The 14,287-nt window shown below is 41.3% G+C and overlaps 2 protein-coding genes across 4 annotated transcripts in view; both read right to left on the reverse strand.

Annotated features, from left to right (window-relative positions):
• nup214 (nucleoporin 214) overlaps window positions 1-8,329 on the reverse strand; it is an 80,341-nt gene extending 72,012 nt beyond the window's left edge. For all 3 annotated transcript variants that reach the window (XM_078426310.1, XM_078426309.1, XM_078426311.1), the window contains exons 1-4: window positions 8,191-8,329; window positions 5,577-5,772; window positions 2,559-2,710; window positions 841-1,033 (exon numbers count right to left, since the gene is read on the reverse strand). In XM_078426310.1, the coding sequence (XP_078282436.1) occupies window positions 841-1,033; window positions 2,559-2,710; window positions 5,577-5,772; window positions 8,191-8,232 (583 nt within the window). In that variant the 5' untranslated portion in view covers window positions 8,233-8,329. The remainder of the gene's footprint in view (window positions 1-840; window positions 1,034-2,558; window positions 2,711-5,576; window positions 5,773-8,190) is intronic.
• Window positions 8,330-11,264: 2,935 nt separating this feature from the next.
• The window catches only part of LOC144608241 (allograft inflammatory factor 1-like), a 32,397-nt gene continuing 29,374 nt past the window's right edge, over window positions 11,265-14,287 (reverse strand). Inside the window, exon 6 of the mRNA XM_078425831.1 lies at window positions 11,265-13,444. Coding sequence (XP_078281957.1) covers window positions 13,357-13,444 — 88 coding nt within the window. The 3' untranslated portion in view covers window positions 11,265-13,356. The remainder of the gene's footprint in view (window positions 13,445-14,287) is intronic.

Genomic DNA, 14,287 nt, shown 5'->3' on the forward strand with positions numbered 1-14,287 from the left:
CAAAAGCAGAACTGCGGGACACAGTGCCTGTCCCAATGAGTTACTCCAGCTTTTTGTGTATATCTGAGGGAACAGAGATAGTCCAACTGCATTTCAGGATAGGGTGGAGCTTCATGGTAAAGTTAATAAAACCAACGAGCTGTGCAGGAGGCAGCCCCTATGCAGTTACCGATGTAATGGAGAAAGAGCTGTGGGATTATGCCAATGTTCATATGGAACAAGGATTTTTCAAAGCAATCAACAAAAAGACAGGCATAGCTAGCGCCCATGCTTACATATTTTACTTAAATAAAGTGAGAGGAGTCAAAAGAGATGACCAACTACAAAAAATGATGTGATAGGTGAATGAAAGCAGTTTTGCATTACCAATGTCAAAAAACATTGTGTTGAGATTGGCAAGTAACATGCGCACAGTCATCCACTGCAAGGCATCTCACAAAACTCAAGATCGTACACATCAGTCTCCATTTTATAGAGAAATTTGGTTTAGCAACATGGAGTAATGAACAGTTCAACAGATTAATGCTTACTCTTCAGGCACAAGGAACTGAAGATGCTGGTGCCAAAAAAGGCATAGTGCTGGCGTAACTCAGCAAGTGAGACAGCATCTCTAGAAAATGGACAGGTGACGTTCTGGGTCAGGATCATTCTTTAGTCAAGAAGGGTCCTAACCCAAAAAATATTGCCAATCCAAGTTCTCCAGAGATGCTGGTTAACCTGCTAAGTTATTCCAGCTCTTTTTTTAAAAATTCTTCAGGTTATATATTATTAGCCCAAAATGTCAACGTGTGCAGTCCCTGTTCAGTAAAGCCAAGTCACAACCAAGTGAGCAATACCTACAACAAGTGATGCCAGCAGTGTCCGGAAGGCTAGCATGCTGCTTAACGACTTCAGTAACCTCCAATATGGTCACACTTCCATCTGACATGCAGATTGCCAGGATGGAGAATACCACGGGATTCCATTTTAAATCCAACACTGTGCACTTTTTTTCTGGCTTGTAATACACAAATGGACGCTTCTGAGGTTTATTCTACAATCAAGAAAACATATTTACATGGCTGCCATTCCTGTATATAATAAAAACACACAAGGCAACTGATACAGGTTAAACAGAGCAAGGGAAAGGGATCTTTGGACAAATAGCCGAAAATATAGCCAGAAAAGATAATGCTTTGAACATTGATTAATTTTAAAGAAAAATCTGGAAACCTGGTACTTGATGGAAACAGACTCTGCAAGGGCTTTTAAGAGGTGATTGGACTAGCGCTTAAGATAAAATAGTTTGCAGGATTTTGGCGGAAAAAAACAACTAAACTGCTCTACTTGAAGCAGTGATGGTCTGAGTAGCCACCACCTGTGACATCCTAATTCTATTTTAAGGAGAAGACAGGCAGAGAGCAAGAAACAATGGGGGATTTATAGATCCTTTGGCAGTTCCTCGTGCTGGAGCAAAAAGTGCAGCATAACAGGTCAGGTATGTAGGTTAATTGAGTGGGTAAATGTAAAAATTGTCCCTAGTGTGTGTAGGATAGTGTTAATGTGTTGGGATCGCTGGGCGGCGCGGACTCGGTGGGCCGAAGGACCCGTTTCCGCACTGTATCTCGAAATCTAAAAAAAAAATCTAAACATTAGAACGGTCACAACACCAAAGGATTGGAGTGCTGGAGGAGACAAAGAGTTAGAACAGGCAAAGCCAAGGAGGGATTAGAACAAGAGGAATTAAAATGTTGGATATTACCCATGTGTAACATCAAAGTGGTGCAATTAGTCATGACAAATTTATATTATTTAACATTACAGTATTCACTCCAGTATAGAAACGAACCACTCAGAGCGGCAGGTTTATACTCCACATAAACCTCTAGAGATGACAAAAAAATAATAGTCTCTCCACAATTTGTTTTTATTTCTATTTCATATCCAACAGTAAGGAGGAAAGGAATAAAAATGCACGATAATGGAGTTAGATTAAGTAGGGTAAAATCACACGTGGCACAAATGCTGCAAAGATCAGTTGAATGCTTTGTTCTTGCACAACAACTTTTAAGTAATCAGCTTTTAACTTTTAAACATGGGTATGGCTTGTGTTCACTATCTACCCCTACCCAGTAGATAAAAATCAACCTGGACTGGAATCATTTGTGGCAAAGGATTTGTTTCCTACACCTACAATATGCTCATAAACCATTTAGTTTCAGAGAGAATTCAGCAGCTTCATTACAACTTTTTATTTGATTATCGCCAAAGTTTTTGTTTAAAACTGAAATGGACAAGATGTCAATTCTTGCTATACTATTTTAGAGAAAAATTAGAACGACTTGACTTAAGCCGGTAGGGTGGGCAGGATGGCTATGGACTACCACAGACACAATAGCCACCTTATCCGCTGTATCATTATGGTGTTGCTTAACCTATAAACACAAACAGCTTGCACTAATGTACAAGCATGTGAATGAGAATGTGATTCCTGGATGGATTATGTTTACTGACATTGGATGAAGGACAGTGTGCAATAAAAACAAACTTATGCACACATGAAGAAAATTAGCACTCACCTTGTTCAGAAATGTGCGAACATCAAAGAAAGCAATGACCAGCCCATACTCTTCTGACACCATGGCAACAGACAAGGTTAAATCATCAGAGCTGAGGGCAATGTGGTGCACAGGGAGCTTCATACTAACTACCATAAAAGGCGCATCTTCAACTGGGACATTAAAACAGAACCAGATTAGAAAAAGAGACAGCCTATTCAATGACAGCCCGATACAGATGAAATATCTTTCAAGATACAGAAACTACAAAGCATTAGGTCATCTTTTATTAATGCAATTGGCAGCCTTGGTAGAATAGAAATTATACCAACATGCCCCTTTTAAAGATAATGGCAAGTATGAAGAGAGTGATTGTTCTAGGTACTTCATTCAGGGTATAAACACAAATTTATGATGATAAATCTTTTCCCCTCCCCATCTCAGATCCTATGTACCCATAAGCAGCACCAGCAAAGTTACTTACAGTCACTTAACTCAATTTGCTGCAACTCTGCTCTGAAACGGTGTAATTCCAAGCCAGGAAGATACCTCAGGCTTTTTAAAAAAAAATACAAAAGAGCCCAGCAGAGATTTAATTGGTGCATAAAATTAAGAGGTTAGGATATGTTGAAAAGGAATTACTTATTTCTCTTATCACAGAGGAGCAAGTCTGAAGAAGGGTCTCGACCCAAAACGTCACCCATTCCTTCATATCATATCATATATATACAGCCGGAAACAGGCCTTTTCGGCCCACCAAGTCTGTGCCGCCCAGCGATCCCCATACATTAACACTATCCTACACCCACTAGGGACAATTTTTACATTTACCCAGCCAATTAACCTACATACCTGTACGTCTTTGGAGTGTGGGAGGAAACCGAAGATCTCGGAGAAAACCCACGCAGGTCACGGGGAGAACGTACAAACTCCTTACAGTGCAGCACCCGTAGTCAGGATCGAACCTGAGTCTCCGGCGCTGCATTCGCTGTAAAACAGCAACTCTACCGCTGCGCTACCGTGCCGCCCTTCTCAGCAGCTTCTCTCCTGAGATGCTGCCTGACCTGCTGAGTTACTCCAGCATTTTGTGAATAAACCTCTTATCACAGATGTCACTAACTAATGGGGATTAGATCTAAAGAATCAACCAGAGGGGAGTCAAGGAAAATAAATGTAATCACTATAGCGGAAGACTGGACTAAAAGGTCAATGAAGGTAGAAACCTTCACCATATTTAAAGAATACAGGTAGTTCTGCTATAATGTGTCTTTCTCCAATATGAATTGGATATAAAGTGAGCAAAACATCATCTGCCCAGGTTAAAGCCTGAAACCCAACTTTCAAATATCAAGACCAAAGGGTAAAGAGCATCCATAAACTAGGAAGGATCATTTGATTTTTCATCGATTAAACTGCAAGTTGAAGATTTTTTTAAACTACCAATTCAGCAAGCAATATACGTCCCCTTTGAAGACCAATGGGGAAAGAATCATAGTTTTGTTGTTTGCTCTAACAACTCATTATTTTTCATGCACGAATGAGAAAAATAGGATTTGCCAAATTATTAGATTTCCTAATTCCCTTACAATAAAGTGTGTAGTAAAGCAGATAGTGAAGATGGTTGTCAAAGATTACAGCAGGATATTGGTCAGTTGGGTAAGTGGGCTGAAGAATGATTAATGGAATTTAATATGGAGAAATGTGAGGTGTTGTATTTTGGGAAATCTAACATGGGCAGGACCTACACAATGAATGGTAGGGCTTTGGGGAGTGTTGTGGAGCAGAGGGATCTAGGAGTGCAGGTGCCGAGTTCCTTGAAAGTGATGTCCCAGGTGGATAGAGTGGTCAAGAAGGCATTCGGCACATTGGCCTTCATCAGTCAGAGTATTGAGTATAGAAGTTGGGAGATCATGTTGTAGTTATATAAGACGTTGGTGAGGCCACATTTAGAATATTGTGTTCAGTTTCGGGTCACCATTTTATAGGTAAGATGTTGTCAAGTTTGAATGGGATCAGAGAAGATTTGTCAGGATGTCGCCAGGACTCGAGGGAGTGAGCAATAGGGAAGATTGTACAGGCTAGTGTTTTATTTCTTGGAGTGCAGGAGGATCTTATAGAGGTGAGCAAAATCATGAGAAGAATAGATCGGGTAAACAGACAGAGTCTTTAACCCAGCGCAGGTGAGTTGAGAACCAGAGGACATAAGCTTAAGGCGAGGGGGAAAATATTTAATGTGAACCTGAGGGATAACATTTTTGATACCAAGGGCGGTCGGTGGGTGTATGGAACAAGCTGCTGGAGGAGGTAGTTGAGGCAGGTACTATTACAACGTTAAAGAACATTTAGACAGGTACATGGATAGGACAGGTTTAGAGGGATACATGGGCCAAAAGCAGGCAGGTGGGACTAGTGTAGATGGGGCATGTTGGGCCGAGGGGCATGTTTCCACGCTGTGTAACTCTAATCTAAATCTCAAAATTGATTTCAAATTATGAATCGATCCTTTGGATGGCAAAAATCTGCACATCATTCCCACAATTAAGGAAAGTGAAACAGAGCGATGAGATGATTATACCGAGATTAACCCAAGGTTTGCACTCAATAAACTACTACAAACAATAACCAGACGACAAAAACACTGATCATTTTCTATTGATCGGAGAAATCCAAATACACACACACATATTAGAGGCATAGCTCAACATTTCAGTAAACCTTTGCTATTATGTTTCGTTACTATTTTACCAGCAATCGGATTCCAACTTAAATTTTGTCTCATCAGCAGAAAAGGCTCCCAGAAATTCAATTTAAAATCCATAAAGATAATTCCTCTATACCATATTAAGTAGAATACATGAAGTCATTCTTTAGAATTTCCATGAACGCCTAACAATCTGCTGAGCCTGTGAAGCAGTAATTCATAGGCCAAAACATTCTTTCAACAGTACAGTGCCCATGGCCTTCAAGCATGCACATTACCCGTGACCAAAAGTTTTCCACCATCTAGGTCATAATTTTAAAAGAAAGATGTGTACTTACTAATATCATTTATACTCCCCTCGTCCTTGTCAGCCAAAACAACGTACTGACTACTGATCATTTTTATGCCATGGAGGCCTCCCATAAAGACGAGTCCAAAATGGTTGGATATGGCCAGGAGATTGACCCTATCCTTCGGCAACTCCTCCGGGGGGTCAAAGACGCGAAATCTCTTCATCTGCCGGAACATGAAGTACTGTGGAAGGAGGTTAGACATGTTCAAACAACTTACCAAAGGAAACCACTACAACTTAAAGGTGGCATCAAAACAGTAAGAAACCCCATGCAAGAGGATTAGATAAATTGGAGTTTCAGAAAGGCAAATTGGATGGCTGATGCAAATGGCAACTATCTATGTTATATAATGGTACGGTTCCAAACCTCTGTCATGTCACAGATTTGTTGCAACAGTTTTACTACCTTAGAAACTGACAATCATAAAAATCTAGCATATTCAATCTCTCCTTACAACCAAATTTACTAATCCATTTAACATCCTGACGAATCTCTGTGGTATCCTCTCCAACACAAGCAAATCCTTCTTCCAATATGGCATTAATCTGTATACAATACTGCAGGTGAGGCCTAACCAATGTCTTATTAAGTTGTTACGTGTAGAGGCCTTTCTTCAGACCGAGTCTAAAGTCTCAGTCTGAGTCTCAATCTGAAGAAGGGTCTTGACCCGAATGTCACCCATTCCTTCTCTCCAGAGATGCTGCCTGTCCCGCAGAGTTACTCCAGCATTTTGCGTTTATCTTTGGTGTAAACCAACATCTACAGTTCCTTCCTACATCTTTTATGCTGGGTGATCTGGGTGCCCCAGTGCATCAGTCACTGAAAGGAAGCATGCAGGTACAGCAGGCAGTAAAGAAAGCCAATGGAATGTTGGCCTTCATAACAAGAGGAGTCAAGTATAGGAGCACAGAGGTCCTTCTGCAGTTGTATAGGGCCCTAGTGAGACCACACCTGGAGTACTGTGTGCAATTTTGGTCTCCAAATTTGAGGAAGGATATTTTTGCTATTCAGGGCGTGCAGCGTAGGTTTACTAGGTTAATTCCCGGAATGGTGGGACTGTCATATGTTGAAAGACTGGAGCGACTAGGCTTGTATACACTGGAATTTAGAAGGATGAGAGGGGATCTTATCGAAACATATAAGACTATTAAGGGGTTGGACACGTTAGAAGCAGGAAACATGTTCCCAATGTTGGGGGAGTCCAGAACCAGGGGCCACAGTTTAAGAATAAGGGGTAGGCCATTTAGAACGGAGATGAGGAAAAACTTTTTCAGTCAGAGAGTTGTAAATCTGTGGAATTCTCTGCCTCAGAAGGCAGTGGAGGCCAATTTTCTGAATGTATTCAAGAGGGAGCTAGATAGAGCTCTTAGGGATAGCGGAGTCAGGGGGTATGGGGAGAAGGCAGGAACGGGGTACTGATTGAGAATGATCAGCCATGATCACATTGAATGGTGGTGCTGGCTCGAAGGGGCGAATGGCCTACTCCTGCACCTATTGTCTATTATACCTTTATTGCCACATCCAGAGATTTCTGGACTTGTACCCCAAGGTCCCACTGTTCATCAAAACTTCCTAGGGCACTAGCATTTACTGTATATTTCCTACCCTTATTTGACTTTCCAAAATGTATCATCTCACACTAAACTTCAACTGTCATTGATCGTTATCTACAACACCACATGCTGAGGTCTTGAACATAGTGGATTTTTGTGAAATCCAAAGTGGGCATTAGTAAGTAGGTAGACACAAAAAGTTGGAGTAACTCAGCAGGACAGGCAGCATCTCTGGAGAGAAGGAATGGGTGACGTTTCGGGTCGAGACCCAACAGTAAATAGGTTATATAATATAAGAAAATAACTGCAGATGCTGGTACAAATCGAAGGTATTTATTCACAAAGTGCTGGAGTAACTCAGCAGGTCGGGCAGCATCTCGGGAGAGAAGGAATGGGTGACGTTTCGGGTCGAGACCCTTCTTCAGACTGATCTGTAAATAGGTTATTGACGAGTAAGAGCTATTCAATAACAGTGACACTATTACTTTGGTGATGATTGAGAGAAGTCCAGTACCACTGATGAAATGTTAACTGATTAGTTTACCATATCCAGCGCTCTCGGCCACTTCTTGATATCACATTGAATGAATCAAGTGGGCTAAATACAAACGCCCACACCATCACAGCTTCCCCCTGAGATCTCCAGCACAACTGAAATCAGAACTCAGCATGGTCTGTAGCGGACACATTCTGAGCCTCAACATCACTGACAGCCTCCCCACAGATGCTCCATGAAGAGCAGAGAGTAACTCCAGCACTTTGTGTTCTCGGCAAGATTCCAGCATCTGCAGTTCCTTGTTTCTCCCTTGAATCTCTAACTTGTGAATACGGAAAGCAAACTTCAAAATACGTATTTACAAAATTAACATGCATATATAGTCATATACGATCACACTCTGACTCAGGCAATGGCAGCGCCCATGCTGCGCATTCTCTGACTCTATCCCTCGCTCACATTCATGGTCCTTATGTCACCCCCATCACACCTCTTCACCCTCACCTTCGTCCGTCCGTGAATTTATTTTCTCCAGATGTTTACCACTCACCTTCATCTCCTTCTCGGGGACGCCGACCACGCCGTCCCCCATCGCGAGTCACTTGTTCACCGGCACCAAGAGAACAAACTGCGAGTCGCCGTCGCCGTCGCCGCCCGCTCAAACAGGCCTCCACGCGCGTCACTTCCGGCGCCGGTGTGCGCGTCACAGACAGAGCCCGGGTCACGTGGGGCGAGCGAGAGGCGGGGCCGAAAGTCCGCGTCATCCTCAGTCCAGGTGGCAGCCCGGTGCAGGCGCGGAGAGCCAACTGAATGAATGAATGGGAATGGATGAATGAATGAATGAATGACCGACCGAATGAATGATACTTTGTAATAGTGTCGGGTAAAATTTGTAAACACTACGATAGGACGTAATGAATGTATTGAGGAAAGGAATAGAAATGCATGATCATGGAGTTAGACGGAGTAGAGTAAATGCACATGTAACACAAACAACCAAAGGACAGCAAAATCCATTGCACCACTTCTGACACCATTGACCATGCAAGGCCTTATTTGTTACCTTTTTCATTGATATTTCAGGATGCAAGCATAGCGGCAATTTATCACCCATTCCCTGATCACCCTCGAGAAAGCTGGGTGAACCATCTTTTACTGAAGTTGTTGTTTTCAGATAGAGAGTTTTAGATAAACAACAATGTAGGAATAGTGATATATTTCTAATGACTAGGAAGAGAATCTGCAAACTGGTGCTTGCATGGATCTGCTTCTTTTGTCCTTGGTAGCAGAGACGGTGGTTTGGCAAATCTTCTCAAAATAGGGTGACTAACTGCAGTGCCTTTTGTGGCTAGAAAACATTGCAGTCACAGTGTGTTTGTGGTTAAAGGAATGAATAGGATAGACGATTTCAAATGAACTACAAACAGTCTCAGTTACTCAAGGCTTCCCAAGATCCGTCCATAAACCAAATTTTTAGTAAGTCCGGAATGAACAAATTCTCAAAATTTCTATATATATTACAAACTAATGTATGGGATTAGAAGGACAATATATTTTAGCAGATTAGCAGGAAATTTTGTTTGAAGTATAATGTTAATGATTAATTGAATTAACATTGAAAAAATGTCCCATTATGTTGTGTTTGGCTTATCAACTACTTAGGATTCCAGTCGAGTTACGTTTGAATTATGAATTTCTATGGGAATGTAGTTGCTTGTTGCTTGAACTTCTGTACTCAATTCCTGACTGGTGAAGATGGGCATAACTGAGATTGTATATTTCTAATATAGTTCTACTGGAGCGCGAAGTATTGAGGAAATCCAATTCATTTTACCCACTCAGTCAGAACTCAAATTTAAACATAATAAAGCACCCCCATTTGTCCATGTCAGATTATTTCAAATGCTGCAGGTACAAATATAATAGAAATGGAAACAGGTGGATTTGGAGTTATGACCCCTGATAATTCACTCTTTAACATCTTCTGAACATTATTCTCACAGATACATTAGCGAAACCATGTAAACAGCAAATATTTGCCAAATACGTGCTCAGTTCGCCAAAGTCTGCTGGATCTCCCATTTGCTAACCATATTAACTCCCATTCCCACACTGACCTTTCTACTTTGGGACTCTTCTATTGCCAGTGTGAGGCCATGCGCACACAGCCATTTCTCCCTCCCATCCTATATTCCTCCCTCTGGCTTCACAATTTACACCTCTTCTATCCTTATCCCACACCTTTTTATCTTTTCATCTCTGGCCTTTGTCCAACCACCTGCCTATCAAAAACCACCCTTACCTGCATCCACCTGTCACTTGCCAGGCTTTATCCCCCCATATCACAATCAATCTCAAGGGTCCTGAGCTGAAATGTCAGCAACACATGTTCTCCAGAGATGCTGCCTGACCCGCTGAGTTACTCCAGCACTTTGTGTCTTTATTTGTAAACCAGCATCTGCAATTTCTCATATCTACTGTTGGTTAATTGGTGGGTGTTAATAATGAGGCCAATGTTTAGGATATATCCCAACGCATAAGGTGCAGTCTCTGCTCTGCTGAAACAACTCAACTTTGAGCAAGTTTTAATTACTTATCTTACTGTGACAGGCACAGTTTGATATTGATCCCAATTTCAACATCAGTTATGCACATGTGCACATTAGCACCACATCAATGAATCCCTCTATTGGAGCAGGGGAGTATTACTGCCAATTATTTGAAATGTGTTTAGTTGAAATCAACAAAGAGAGAGCAACTTTCACTCACGACTGCGCCCCCACCCACCCCACCAACACCATCATCAAGTTCGCGGATGACACGACTGTGGTTGGACTCATCTCAGAAGGAGATGAGACAGCCTATAGGGATGAAATCCAAAGGCTGGCAGCATGGTGTTCAGTGAACAATCTGGTCCTGAACTCCTCCAAAACAAAGGAACTTATAATTGACTTTAGAAAAACCAGTGGAGATTACGACCCACTCTACATCAATGGGGTCTGTGTGGAAAGGGTACCAGCTTTCAGGTTCCTGGGTACGCACATCGCAGAGGATCTTACCTGGTCTACCAACACCATCACCACAGTAAAGAAGGCACAGCAGAGACTCCACTTCCTGAGGATCCTCAGGAAAACCAACCTGCAGGAGAAGCTCATGTTGTCCTTCTATCGCTGCTCCATCGAGAGTGTGCTGGCATACTGTATAACCACATGGTATGCCAGCTGCTCAGAAAAGGACAGGAAGGCCCTTCAGAGGGTCATCACGACGGCCCAGAAGATCATCGGCTGCTCACTGCCCTCCCTGGAGCACCTGTTCAGCCTACGCTGCCTCAGTAGAGCAGGCAAAATAATAAAAGATCCATCCCACCCCGGCCACCGTCTGTTTGTTCATCTGCCCTCTGGTCGACGTTTCAGGTCGATCAAATCCCGAACAAACAGACTTAAGAACAGTTTTTACCCCAGGGCCATACGAGAACTGAACACTACCTTTGCACTAGGCAACACCGTTAAAAAATCTTGTACTTAATATAATTGTATTTTATTGTATTTATGTATTTATTTGTTTTTGCATTTATTGCATATATGTTTGTACGCACCGTCAGGATTGGCTATTTTTTTTAATTTCGTTGTACTCGTTGCAATGACAATAAATGAATATTATTAAAGAATTGCTTTATTTCACTCTTGATATGTACAAAATTCTGAAATGGAAATCCCAACTGAATGGATATTAGTTATATGAAGAGATTGAACAAAGTTGGATTGCTTTCTTTGGAGCTTTGGAGACTGAGGGGAGACCTGATAGAAGTTTATAAAATTATGAGAGACAGTTAATCTTTTTCCCCAAGGCATGCCCATCAAATACCAGGGCATAGGTTTAAGGTGAGAGGGGTAAGTAACATTTAAAGGAGGTGTGCAGAGCACATTTTTTAATTCATATGGAATGATGGGTGCTTGGAATGTCCTACCAGGGATGGTCGTGGAAGAAGATACAAACTAATATTAATGACGTTTTTCGATAGGCACAGGTGTATGCAGGGAATGTAGAGACATGGATCAAGTGCAGACAGAAGGGATTAGTTTCATTTGGCATTATGTTCAGCACAGACTTTGTAGGCCAAAGAGTTTGTTCCTGTGCTGCACTATTCTGTGTTCTATGAATCATTCTTCCTACAGTTCCCGACAGCATAATGTTCTGAAATCTTCACACAAGTTCTATTCACATGCAGAAAGATGGGCAAATAATAAGTAATTAGAAACATCTTCCGAGAGACAAAATCAATGAAGTTAGAGTAATAGAAATAGATTTTGCATTCAAAGCAGGAGGGATAACGGGGCAGAATAGGAGTGTTATTGGCAGTATATTGAAAGGATTCAAAGATTATAAACATGATATTAAATATTGAAAATACAAAAAGGATTTAGAAGGATTAAGCCAGAACTCAGAGAATATTCATTTAACACTAGCAAAAGCATTCTGAACATAATAGATCCACCACATTTAATCCCATGATTTCTGATTTATCAATATTATGGTTGATCATCTCTCAAAGTTCCACTTAACTGCCACAACCATATACCTCAATTCTGATATCTATCATTCTTAGCCTTTATTCACTCGTGTTTGAACTTCATTCTCTTGGAAACATAAGGCTGAGGTGTGATTTGATGGAAATCTGTAAGTTTATAAAAAAAAGGTTTGCACGTGGGAGCACAAGAGAAGATACTTCCAAGGTAGATACAAAATGTTGGCGTAACTCAGCGGGACTGGCAGCATCTCTGGAGAGGAGGAATGGGGGAGAAGGAAAGATACTTCCACTTCTGTGGAGTCTGAAACTTGTGATCGATCCTAAGTATAATTTTATCACTCAGAAAACAAATAGAAAATTGAAGGTAGATATTCGTCCAAATGACCTGCATCTGAACATTGTTGAATTATCTCTTATTAACCCTCCCATGCCACTGTTTACTGGTCTAATTAGCACCACATGACAGTAACATATTGAGGTATAGAAGGAACAGGGATACTGTTCTATATCAGCAATTTGTAGCCAGGCTTTGAAAACGAATCAGGCCCACAGAACACGAAATAATTTAGATTTCTATACTGCACGTTTCGCATCCTAGGCTATTCCAAAAGGTCTTCACAGAAAATCACTAGTTTTAATGTATAAGAAAGATGACAACCAATGTATTTGCAGCAACCTCCTGTATACAGCATTGTGATAATTACCCAACAATCAACGTTAGTGGGGAAAAGCACCAGCCAGGAAACAACGTAGAACCCAGCTTTTCTTCAAACGCATGTAACCTTTCACATCTACCTAAGAAAACAATGAATTAATCCAATTTTAGACTTCCGACGATTCTGCACACCATGGGGAATGTTGGCTGAGTTGCTCAGGTCTTTGGAGTACAAAACTACAACCTCCGGGATCATAAGTAACTGTGATTGCCATGGAGTCAAGCACAAAACCTGAATGGGGTTCTCTAGGGACTACAACAAAGGGGTGTTGGGTAGTCTGTACGTTCTGTTGGGTAGCATTGGACAAACGAGTAATAGATTTCTGCATCACTGTACAGGAACACATAGATTTGAAAAATATCAAACATGACATTGAGTTTTGACTGACAGGGAACATTCAGCCATAATAGTCCACCACCTCAACAAGTCCAAGATGAAGTGCACAATCATTCCCAGCTCTTCTTCCAGAAGGTCACGGAAGGCTAGAGATGTCCCTCTTAGCAGGAGGTCTTGCAGGTTTGGAATCATTTCCGTCACTTTTTCCTTCGAACATCATGATTCTGAAAATAAATATTTTAATTCTAATTTTAAATCTTTAATTTGTGATAGGAGGATCAAAAGACATTTTCAGTTGATACTCCTTCAATGGAACTGAATATATTAAAAATGTATAAATGATTCATGTTTATATTGTTCTTTTGCTAGAAATACCAGGTCGTTTCACAGCCATGAAGTGCAATCATTGCTCCAACACAGGAAAGAGGAGAGCTAAGATAGACACAAAATGCTGGAGTAACTCAGCGGGACAGGCAGCATCTCTGGATAGAAGGAATGGGTGGTGTTTCGGGTCGAGACACTTCTTCAGACTGATAGTCAGGGGAGAGGGAGATATAGAGATAAGGAAGTGTAAGGTGAAAACGAGACATCAAAGGGGGTGAGTTCAAGGAAAACGTAGAATAGATCACAGTTAGCTAGGAGAAGGTAAAAATAAAGCAAACAGAGATAAGATGTAATTGGGGCTAGTCAGACTGGTTGGAGAACTGGGAAGGGGAGGGATGAAGAGAGAGGGAAAGCAAGGGTTACTTGAAGAGAGAGAAGTCAATATTTAGTTTAGAGCTAGTTTGTGCACAGGAAGCTAACACAATGGCGATCTGATATCAACCAGAGAATGATGATGATTGGATAAAAAAACAAAAAACTTTGATTTTCTTCACACCTTTGTGAGGGCAATCTTTTGGGATTCTAAACTAAACTGAACAGAAAAAAAAGTTTACAGTTGTGGGGTTGATGCAACATTTAGGATCATTGATGCCAGTTGCTAATAAGTTAAAGGAAGAATTGAGGAGAGGCTTTCTTATCCAGAGTATGGTAAGATTGTGGGAATACCACAGTGAACAGTTCAG

The sequence above is a fragment of the Rhinoraja longicauda genome, chromosome 31 (genome assembly GCF_053455715.1).
Source record: "Rhinoraja longicauda isolate Sanriku21f chromosome 31, sRhiLon1.1, whole genome shotgun sequence".
NCBI classification, from domain to species: Eukaryota; Metazoa; Chordata; class Chondrichthyes; order Rajiformes; family Arhynchobatidae; genus Rhinoraja; species Rhinoraja longicauda.